Source organism: Misgurnus anguillicaudatus, chromosome 7 (genome assembly GCF_027580225.2).
Source record: "Misgurnus anguillicaudatus chromosome 7, ASM2758022v2, whole genome shotgun sequence".
Taxonomy (NCBI): Eukaryota; Metazoa; Chordata; class Actinopteri; order Cypriniformes; family Cobitidae; genus Misgurnus; species Misgurnus anguillicaudatus.
Window position 1 is genome coordinate 29833268 of NC_073343.2, and position 12341 is coordinate 29845608.

The 12341-nt window shown below is 37.8% G+C and overlaps 1 protein-coding gene across 2 annotated transcripts in view; it reads left to right on the forward strand.

The window, feature by feature from the left end:
- htr1d (5-hydroxytryptamine (serotonin) receptor 1D, G protein-coupled) overlaps window positions 1-4061 on the forward strand; it is a 38979-nt gene extending 34918 nt beyond the window's left edge. For both annotated transcript variants that reach the window (XM_055172991.2, XM_055172990.2), the window contains one exon: window positions 1811-4061. In XM_055172991.2, the coding sequence (XP_055028966.1) occupies window positions 2320-3480 (1161 nt within the window). In that variant the 5' untranslated portion in view covers window positions 1811-2319 and the 3' untranslated portion in view covers window positions 3481-4061. The remainder of the gene's footprint in view (window positions 1-1810) is intronic.
- The last annotated feature ends 8280 nt before the right edge of the window (window positions 4062-12341 follow it).

Here is a 12341-nt window from a genome sequence, read left to right on the forward strand (position 1 = left end):
CGTATGTTGTAAAAGTTTATATTTAAGGAAATATTACATCATATATAACTATGTTAGTTAATGCCATTAAAAGTTTGTAATGATTTCTGCAAATAATGCGGCATGCAAGCGAATAAATATAATGTTATTGTCTGGTGGTGTTGATGCTAATATAGGCTGTGTCCTAACCCTCCAAGGCATAAAGGCATCAGGTCATGTCCGAATCCAATGTTAGGTTTACTTCCTGTCTTCTGAGATACCTCCGGAGAATGTGATTGGTCAAGCTTGGTCGAGTTCGAAAAAATAAAATGGCGGCCAAGGTGTAAATAAAGTTATATTTTTACACCGTTTAATTACATTTCAGGGAGAAATTAGTATTGTAGTTTTCAAATATGTGCTTAGTTATCACAGAGGCACTCTCTGCTTATATTTCAAACAGAATTCCATTTTGCTGCCTATGAAGTCTATCCAAAAGCATTTTTTGAAGTTGCCTTCATGCCTCCGAAGTCATTGACTCATGAGGCATAAAGGCAACATGTCAGCTGCCTAAGCTTTTGGATGAAGCCATCGTTACCATTGTAGCTAATGTTATCGTTTAAGGGCTATTTATTTTTTTGCGTAGGACCTACACCGTAACCTCTTCGCCATAAGCTCCGCGACAGTTTTCATTTTTACTTCTGCATCGCTGTTCATGTCAATGTGCAATTACACATGCAGATCACTAGTCTACGGACATGTTACATTATGAAGGCAAAAGCCAATGAAGCAGCAGTATGTTGTGTAAGTTGCTGGAGAAGCATCAGCAGTAGGGCTGGGCAAAAAACATTATTTTTCGATTAATCGTTTTTTATAACGTGGTCAATTCAGAATCGATTCTCAAAGAGCAGAATCGATTTTTTTCATATTTTTTTCTGCAAACATTGAACGTAAGATTAACGTTAATCAAATTACTAGTCTTCTTCACTAGATGTCACCCTTTTTTTTCCCTTGCGCAATGTTACCAAGGAGCCTGTCATTCTTTCATTCAGTGCTTAAAATGGCGGTTTTAGCTGCTTCATCGACATTGATGCCACCTTCACATAAAAAGTGGCTATGGAATCAGAGGTATGGAAGCATTTTAGATTTCACAAGCAAGACGACAACGATAGTGTTGTGGCTTTTAATTTGTTTTTATTAATTACCCACTTGTAAACTTATGTTCACTGTTCTTTTTTATTAATATAGTATTTGTATTAAATCTATATTCATTGAGTTGAATCGAGGATACAAACCGACCCAAGAACTGGAATCGAAAATTAAATCGAGAATCGAAATCGAATCGATAGCTTGTGAATCGAAATTGAATCGATCTGGAACATCTGAATCGATACCCAGCCCTAATCAGCAGTGATGGAGATGAATAGACAACAACTTTTCTTGCAGCGTGAGTTGTTAAGTATCAATCGGAAATGCATATTAGAAAAACCAACGCAGCATTATTTACCCGGCAAGTACAAAGTGACACGTAGAACGGATGCGTTGTTAAATTTTTACAGAAGTGCGTGTCAGCTATGCACAGCCTATGGCGTAGGTTCTACGCAGAAGTATAAATTGTACTTTTGACCTTGTTCTTAGCTTGTAATTGTATTGGAAATCATGGTGGTATATTGTGGATGTATGTGTGTGTAGGTTTTTCCGCTTCAGCAGTTAATGAGAGCACCAAGGGCTCTTTTAAATAAAATTTGCATGTTTTCTTCAAATACATTTTCAGTATATAACCACTAGTGAGTGTAGAGACCCAAATCATAAAGTGCTCTTCAAAGTCCTCACTCTTCTTTTCTTTCTGTTCCAGGTCCCCTCATTTGAAGACCACCTCTGGTTGAAGTAAGTCCAACAGAGTTTGCGGTACCATGCTTGGCACTTTTCATGTGGACTTACATCTTCCTCTGGACAATATTTAAAGCTTTAAATGTGCACCTTTTTGTCTTTTGGGAGACTGTATCAGCTTTCTATAGCAATTGCAACTATCCGCAAACTACCGGGAATGAGGGAATACTCTGGTCTATTAGTCCCAAAACACAGGGGAATTAATTAAAAAGTCTTCCAGCTATTCACAAGAGCAGAAATTAAGGAATCCCACATCTATATAGTAAAATAAAGGACATTAAACGAAATAATGAGGGGATCAGACCATTAAGGGAATACATATACTTTTTACATAATACATATACAAAGTTATAGTGTCTGCAAGCATGAAATATATATTACTCTTAGTTTTTATGGAGTAATTGTATCTTCAGGTCAACATCATGCGTAGCTCATGTGAACCAATAACAAGATTCAGCAGATGAACTATGCATTATGGATCCGTTCAACGGCACAGATGAGTTTTTCCTCATCAATGCTACGGTCAGTCCCACAACCCTGGAACCCTTGGATGATGCCACACTCCTTAGCCTTCAGATCTCCATCTCTGCAATGCTAGCAATAGTCACTTTTGCCACCGCTCTGTCTAACGCCTTTGTGATCGCCACCATCTTTCTTACCCGCAAGCTTCACACCCCCGCCAACTTCCTGATAGGCTCTCTCGCAGTGACGGACTTGCTGGTGTCTATTTTGGTAATGCCGATCAGCATCGTGTATACGGTCAGTAAGACTTGGACGCTGGGACAGATAGTGTGCGATATTTGGCTATCATCCGACATAACTTTCTGCACGGCTTCGATCCTGCACCTGTGCGTGATCGCGTTGGACAGATACTGGGCTATAACTGACGCTCTGGAGTACTCGAAGCGGCGTACCATACGGAGGGTGGCAATTATGGTCGCCGTAGTGTGGGTGATCTCTGTGTCTATTTCTATGCCTCCTCTTTTCTGGAGGCAAGCCAAGGCTAGCGAGGAGCTAACGGAATGCATGGTGAACACGGACCAGATCTCGTACACGCTGTACTCTACGTTTGGTGCGTTTTACGTTCCAACCGTTCTATTGATCATTCTGTACGGCCGTATATACGTGGCGGCTCGTTCACGGATCTTCAAAACGCCAGCAACGAGCGGGAAGCGCTTTACAGCAGCACAACTCATCCAAAACTCGACCGGCTCATCGCTCTGCTCCCTCAACTCCACGTCGAATCAAGAGGGACAGATTCATCCCAGTAGTGGAGGAGTGGGTGGAGCGGGTGGAGCAGGTGGAGGTGGATCTCCTCTGTTCACGAACAGTGTGAAAGTTAAGTTGGCCGATAGCGTCCTGGAAAGAAAGCGTCTTTGTGCCGCCCGAGAGAAGAAGGCCACTAAAACCCTTGGGATTATCCTGGGGGCATTTATTGTGTGCTGGCTTCCATTCTTCGTGTTTACTCTGGTGATGGGGATCTGTAAAGACTGTTGGTTTCATCCTGTGCTCTTTGATGTCTTCACCTGGCTGGGATACCTGAACTCGCTTATCAACCCAGTCATTTACACTGCCTTCAACGACGACTTCAAACAAGCCTTTCACAAACTCACAAAGTTTAAAAGATGCTACTGAGAGAGAATATGCTAATCAACCTATCGTCTTATGACATATGCGACTTAATTAGCCGGAAATATTTGAAACCTATAAACTTCTTGTCGTTCATCTGCTGTGGAAAACCTTAATAGCCATACCCGACATATATTTCCAGAACGCAATCATAGTGTCAATGTAGATCAGTGTTTAAAGAAATCTAATGAGAGACCTTGTAAAATATTGTGCCATATTGTTGATGCTTCCTTGTAGCTTATGAATGCATGCTAAGAGTCTGAACCCATTGCTAGAGAGCCACATCCTGCTGTCTCCGTATTCAATAGCTATCTATGAACTGCCTTATTTAACAGAGACTGAAATTGAAATGAAATACAGACTTTATTTTGAACTAAAGCAAGGTTGAGGTTTCCATAGGAACAAGAAACAGTGCATGGCCTCAGAGGAGCGTACTGAAATAAAGGTTCATGGAAATTAGCCTAGACTCCCTAAATAAAATATTAATAACAGAACATAAAAACAAGTTTTGTGTTTTCCTGCATTCATTTGCAAGTTGTTTTCATCAGAGCTCAATGGGTTTTATGATCATAGATGATGACAGTGTGTAGACGGTGTGGCTCAATCCCATATACACCCAGCAAACAATAGGCATCATTTCACCTTCTAGGTTCACTGTTAAAAATTTCTGTAGAAATTACAGTATTACTGGCAGCTGTTTGCCAGTAACTTACTGTAGTTTAAAATTTATGTAATTTACAACCAAATTTCTTTATTTATTTTTGGCTAGAAGTGGGCTACTCATAACCGGACTATGCCAGGTCTACTGTAAAAAAATAGCTGTAGTTGTGCAGCTGTTTGCCAGTAATTTACTGTAGATTTAAATTATGTTACGTACTGCCAAACAGTTTGTTCAAAGTCAAATAAACATTAGAGCCCGACCGATATATCAATATATTAGGCATTTTTCCAAACTATCGGTATCGGCATTCATAATAGCCAATAAATGAGTATGAAACACAGAGACGCAGAGAGAGAGAGAGAGAGAGAGAGAGAGGTGTGAATGCGTGAGATGCAGAGAGAGAGAGAGAGAGAATAAAAAAATTAAAATTAAATTATTTTCTGGTGAAAACCCAAAAATAAGTTTGGAAAATGGGGGGGGGGGGGCGTCTTATATTCTGGTATATACGGTAATAATAGCTTATAAGTTAATATAGGGACTAATTATTACACACACACACACACAAACATTTAGGAGTGACTTATATCTTGTTTAATGATAATATAAATTATGATGATAGTAATAATGTCATCATTATTTTTTGTAATTATTACTGTCAATAATTTTTGATGTTCCTCTGTTCTGTTGTAACAATAAAAGAAACAAGTTTCTTTTTAAAATGCATTATCATATTATTTTAGTTAAAACTCATAGATAACTACAAATAACTAATGTTAGGGAAATCTGTTAAAGTATTGCGCGTTTCTGAAAAAAAAATCGGCCGATTTATCGGAATATCGGATTTTAAAACCAACAAACATCTGTATCGGTATCGGCCTTCAAAATCCTTTATCGGTCGGGCTCTATTAAACATTAAACATTAACATGTCTTTATCTTTACAGAATAAAACTAAAATAACAGCCTCGTCCAAAGCATTCTGGGAAAGAAAATCTGAAGGAAAAATTATGATGATTTCTGGTTTCCAAAATAAATACTTTGCATGAGGCTGTTATTTTATCGTTTTATTCTTTAAAGATAAAGACTTGTTAATGGACCCTGATGCATGTGAGTGACAGGTGTTGGGTTGATGATGCAAGTAAAACATATAACGACCAAACCATAACATCCGCCTGGCAGGTGAATGATGGTGGAGGTGAGGGAATAATTGTTTTCCCATTATCTTCATAAATTTTTGTGATGTGAAGGTCATTGTTTTATGCTTTTCAACCATCCCAATATAATGCAGTTTCTCTCAAACTGTCTGTGGAAAGTGATTCACCTCTGTCTGCGGTGCAACATATGAATAATTGCGACTCAGAAATTGGCAAACTGTGCCCTCCATCGTCTTTCCTGTGATGAAGGTCAGCTATGGTGGTTCAGAAAGGTTTCTGATGAGAAAACAAGGCAATAAGAAGCAGTACGCCTGAGTCAGACCGAAATAATGAGGCATATCCCCTGAACATGATGCCCACGGGCCTTCAAACAACATTTGGGTGAGCAGAACAGAGCTCCGCTGAGCTCTTCACTCGAGATGGATGGTTTGTATATTCACAGCGTGTATATCAACAGAAATAGCTCTCTTTCTCACATACACACACCAGAGATAAAGTCACACCTCATAAAACAGATGTTTAGAGACTCATTAGGATTCACAACCACCTCTAAATCTAAACATGAATACATTCATTTACCAGAACTCCAGCGTCTGTCTGGTACAAGAAGGGTGGTTTGATATGTGTCCGCCTCACCAGCGTGTGGTCTTTAGTAGACATGGATAACAAAATCTTCATGCCAACATATAAAGAGTTTGGTTCCAAAACGCGATAAACGCCATTTAAAAAAAAATAGTTACCGCCAAACTCAGTATTGTATCAGGTCAGTATTAAAAAGTAAATTCTTAATTTTACGCAAAATCCGATATCCGCCGTGTTATTGTGTTATCTTTTCTCCACTTTTCCCAAAACACGATAAATGCCCGTCCTCCTTCTCTGCAGAATGCAATAAATCCGCTCAACAAATCACAGCGCACCATTCCACGCATTGTAAACAACAATGGCGCTTTGAATACACACAGAATCCTAGTTTTCCTCATCTACTTTGTACTTCGTGATCGACAAACACACAAAAACAAAATAATACTTTGATGGCATTGTTAAACCTGTGGTGGTTTTCTGTGGCGAGGAAGAAACGTAAGCCATCAAAATCGAATAATTAACGTGAAAGGCACTCGGGAGACGGAAAATGTCGGCTGTTGCTTATTCTCCTGACAGCATCAAGCTTCTGTCATGCTAACACATTGACCCCAGAGGATCTTATGAAAAACTTTCCATTATTTTATTTTACTCAAACTCAACGAAAATCAAGCAGAACATTTTACAGCTGATGGCTGCCAAAAAAGTTTAGCGACGACGTCCCAAGTATAACAGCAGCAATGACAGTGTTCTTAATATGACAAAGTAAGTGTTTTGATTAATGCCAATAATGTTAATTTTTTTAATCAGTGTACCACTAGTCAACTAAATGAATATAACATGGCAAAGATGAATGCACATTTATATATTGATTCAATAGATTTATAGCATTTTGAAAAAAAAAACATGGATGTATTGCATTTTGTGGAAAAAATAATCAGTTTGTATCTTTGAAAATCAAATTATGGATTTAAAGTGTTAAAGCATTTAGTGTTTTTCATCTTGTCACTTTCTTGGTATAGAATACATGTTACTGAAATTAGTCAAAATGGATTTATTGTGCTTTGGAACCAAACTCTTCATATGCAGACTGCAACGGTTTGAATCTCCAAAATTTTGCATGTGGATGAAATTAAGTCACTTCCGAAATTCCGAAGGTTGAATTGCATGATTTATAGCAACGTTTTATTGTTTTGTGACCTTTAAAAAGATTTTTTACCATTTTAAAAGTGGCATTTCGCAGATGCTTTAATTCAAAGTGACTAACTGTGCATTTAAAGGGATAGTTCACTGAGATATTTAAATTCTATCATCATTTACTCACCTTCATGTTGTTTTTTATTTTGATGAACACAATCAGCTGTGTCCTTACCATCATTTATCAAAATATCTTCTTTTGTGTTCATCAGATAAAATAAATTCATACAGGTTTAGAACAACATGAGGATGAGAAAATAATGACAGAATTTTTATTCTTGGGTGAACTTTCCCTTTAAGCTACAATTTACATTTTATCAGTATGTGTGCTCTCTCAGAGTTGAACCCACAACCTCTGTGCTGCTAACACTGTGTTCTATCAACTGAGATACAGATTAAAGGCAGGGTGCATGATCTTTGAAAGCCAATGTCGATATTTGAAAACACCTAAACAAACACGCCTTTAAGATGCTAAAGTTTTAAAAATAAAGGTGCAAAAAAATTTTGTTTTACAGCAATGCCATAGATGAATATGGTTCCCAAAAAGAACTTGAGTCAAAGTTTCTTAAAAGAAGCACTATCTTATCTTTTTTCGAGACTTTAACTTTACTTCAAGACAAAGAAGCTTTTGTGCAACAAGAAGATTTAATGGATGTTTATGGAAGCTGGTACACTGACAAAGAGACATTTATTTTTAATAGTGGGAGTTTTAGCATCCTGCAGTCAAGCCATTGTGTTTTGTTTATGCTCGGTAAGCATCTCATTTGAAATAGTGTGCTGTCTGTGGACAGTAACGTATGGTTCACCTCAAGTCTCTACAGGCCTAGTGAGAGGAACTGTGATGAAGGGAGACAGACTTCAGAATCAGGACACATAGATCGTTCACTATAATTTGCTTGCAGAAGAGCAATAAATATCTAAGAACCATCATCGGCAGTTTTTGGGTCTGTTACACATTCAAAAAAAAAAAACATTTTCAAGAACTGATTTCTCTGTGTATATGTTGTGTATTTGGTTTGTCTCGTGAGAGTAAACCCAAGGTTAAAGTTTATTGCTCAGGTTAAAGGTTATTCTTATAGCTTAGAAGCTTAAAGGCACAACATGTAGGATTTCACCACAAGAGGTCACATTTTCAAAACAATAACAAAGGTGAAGCTAATGAAGTTATGAATGGAGCGATGGGAGATGTTGTTTTAGCGTTTAATCACATTATTTTATGTCATCGTATAATGAACTATCTGCAAGGCACAACAGCTGCGTGATAGACCACTTCCGTATTTGTTCACGCGTTTTGCAACCGGAAACTGAGGATAGGGTGGATATTACTTAAAGGGGTTTTATTACTTAAATTTCACAAGGCCTTTTTAAGATGTCAAATAAATCTTTGGTGTGCCCAGAGTACGTATGTGAAGTTTTAGCTCAAAATACCATATAGATAATTTATTATAGCATGTTAAAATTGCCACTTTGTACTGTAGGTGTGTGCAAAAATGTGCTGATTTTGTGTGTGTCCTTTTAAATGCAAATGAGCTGATCTCTACACTAAATGCCACTAAAGGGGTATTATCCCCTTCTGACATCACGGGGAGCCAATTTTCAGTGACCTATTTTTTACATGCTTGCAGAGAATGGTTTACCAAAACTAAGTTACTGGGTTGATCTTCACATTTTCTAGGTTGATAGAAGCACTGGGGACCCAATTATAGCACTTAAAAGTCTGATTTTGATGATATATCCCCTTTAATTACAGGCAACAATCACAAGGGATGAGCCATTATTAAAAAAAGCATATTCTCTGGATTCACAAATCCTTGGTAACTTTTGGGATAACGCTAACTTCATGAAATATATCACAGTGTGCAAGTGGTTTATGGATATTTTATTACAAAAATCTTACATATCGTGGCTTATAGATTTTAGTTTAAGTTATGTATCAACCTTATCGCAGCTACTTCTCTTTAAATTTCTTATTAGAAATACAAAATAAACAGTGGGGCTATGAAATGAATATAGATAGCATAGCTTTAATATCGTGGTAAATGGATTTGATGTTCAAATCTCTGATATAAGACTGTAGTCAATATGTCATATGAATACAAAATTGATCGCACTGCTTAAAAAGCTGAGTTTATAGATTTTTAAAATAAGTGTGATGATGAGGCTGGCAGTTTTAGGAGGTAAATGTGCTACATAATGCCATAAAAGAACCATTTTTGGCTGTATGGTTCCAACAACTGAAGAGCCTTTCTGTTGCCTGAAAGGTTCTTTAGGGGTGGATACAGTGGCAGGTGCCTCTGAGCTGAAAAGCACACGACGTCATTAATTTTTTCATTGTCCAATCGAATGATGAGAGAGGTGGGCTTTCCATTGCGATGACAGAAGTTTACAGATGCTTGGAACAACTCATGGTGTTTGTGGATCTCTCACCCTTGATCAAGGTCAGAGCAAGCACCCTCTTTTTAAAGTTTGTGCTAATATGAAGGTTAATAGCAAAGGAGCGCTCACGCTTCAATATTTGAGTGACAAGACAGCTAGCAATTTAAAAAACGCAGTGCACTGCTTTTTTCTGATGTCAATTAAATAAAGGCAGTGCGGTCCACCTCGTGTTTTTAACCATTAAAAGCGTGTTTTGTGTGGACGTACAATCACAGTGGAGGATAAATGTCACAACAAAAGTGCTTAGCTGAAAAAACATTGGCAAGTGCCCACAGTCAGTGTCTGCCTGCCGTTTTCAGCTCGTTTAAATGCTTTGGTGTACACGCCCCCTAAAGGTACATTTACATTATATGCGACTAGCAGTAGCAAAGCGATGCGATATCATTGGCGGCTGGATAGGCGTGTCCAGTTTCGTGACAAAGTTGTGAAGAAGTTTGACGGCGCATTCACACGGGGCGTCAGCGTTAACGCTTCCCTTTCACTTATAATGGGTGACGTCATGCGTTGCCGAACTGAATTGTGGATCCGTCGGCGCCGCGTCAGTGCCGTTGCTCGCGGCAGAAGTTGAACATTTCTCAACTTTTCAAGCGGCAACGCGTGCGTCAGCCAATCAGATCGCCTTATGCAAATTACCTAGACAGAGCCAGCCAATTACGTTTATGGAAGAACAGAGCATGTGTAGCGGCCACTGTGATTGGCTGTTGGCCACGCTTCAGACAAGCCTTCCGTTAAGCGTTAACGCTTACGCCCCGTGTAAATGCGCCATGACTTTATGCAACTGATGAGCGACTTTCTGGAGCGACTACCAATGAGAACGAAGGAGTGGAGTTCACGTCATGCGTCTCTTGTCAGTTACTGGAGTGGACGTTACTCATTTGTTTGTGATAGAAACGCCTCTTTTGAAAGAGACGAGCGACTGCGACAAAGTCGCTTATAATGTAACTGTACCGTTCCAGTGTATAGACGTTTTTTTATCTGACGCACGTGCGGTGATGCGATTAAGCATCTGGTCTGAACTTTACTTCCGGTTTTTTGTTTGTTTAATGGTCTGACTGTAACTGAACTCTTAAACAAATACCTCGTCGAATATCTACGTGTTGTTTATTTTCCTTGTTATATAAATAAACTACTTTAAAATGACTTTGGTGTTATTTAAATCTTTGTAGAGTTTACCAGAAGTTACGTGTTGACCACGAAAGCCGCTTGTTTATGTTGTTACTGCTGAAACTGTCTATAGAACACGTTAAGCAGATTTACAGTAAGCAAAAGTCTCCTTTAGCTTTCTCTGTTTATTTCTTTGCTGTTTAAATTTTAGCAAAAATCTCATTTGTGTATTTCTATGAGAATTTTTTTTAGCACTTGATCAAAACGTATCTATAATGCCTTCCATCTGTTACCAAAAGATTTCTTGACATCTTTTTAGACATATTTGTCTATTCTTCCTCCCTAATGTTCCCAAGTTTGCAGTTTTGCATGATGCATTATTCATGTTTGACACACAGAACAAATTTGCTCGTGAATTCTGCCTCATAAATTGAGACAAGTATTTGGGAACAGCTAAGTTGAGTATTTTAAACAGAAACAAATCAGTTAACAGTAGGGTACTAAAGGCCTCCTGATGTAAAATACCATTTTATTCTTTATCTCCCAAAATACAAAATCAGTATTTATAACAACTGTTTACTTCAGTAAGTGAGAGGATAATATTTATTGTATTGGTTTTTGCAAATGATGTGCACGATGGGCTTATGGTGAAGGTTTAGTTGTATTGCTCCAACATGTATGCTGTTCATTTACTAATACCGGTGTAATACCGGAGCGCTTAAAAATGCTGGGTTATTTTCGGCGCAGCGTTGGGTCAAAAATGGACCAACCCATCCGGTTGGATTGTAATATAACCTGAAGGGCTGTTTAAACCCAAAATGCTGGATTATTTTAACCCATTGTTAGGTCAACCAAAAACATTTCCTGTTTTAATTTAACCCAATTTTATCCCTTTTTGACCCAACGCTGGGTTGATTATAACCCAGCATTTTTAGAGTGGCATAGATAAAAGGTTATGCCATTTAAAAATTTGATTAAGCAAAGAGAAAATCCATCCAAGTGGTTATTTTGAATATGTACAACCCCTTAACTGGCACCGTCCCGTGAGTGGGACACTTTAATATTTTGCAAGTAAATTTTTATCTATCACGACAAACTATGTATCATTGGAAATGTCTAAGCTTCTAGAATACATATTTCAACAGGGTTTAATAAAATAATTTATGTAGGGAGAGTAATTGATTCATTTATGAAAAGAGCGTGCCTCAAAACATTTAGATCCTGAGAAATGTCACTGTCCCGCCAGGGGGACGCCTATGTTTACTTCAGTGTTTTGCATGTGAATTCTTATCCAATCATGACAAACTATATATCAAATGAAAGCTCTAGTGTAAATTTCATTTATCATCACCATTTTGGTAAAGAAATGAAAATGCCATCCATAGGTGGACCCACTTTGTTATTATATATTTGTAACACTAATACCCTATCTTAAACCTAAACGATCTTAACAAACTTATATCATTGGAAAACTTTAAGAGTTTAGTTTTGATATTTAATCACCATTTTGGGAAAATGATGACGTAGTGAGAGTCAGTTTCTAAAATGTCACACGGCCACAGGTGGACCCAATTTGTTTTTACATGTGTATAGCTCTAATACCCTGTTTTAAACCTAAAAAATCATGATAAACTATATATCACTGGAAAGCTCTAAGAATGTACTTTTCATATTTCAAGGTCATCTGATATTAGAAATAATTTAGTGGCAGTTTTTTTCTTACATGACCTCCCCCCTA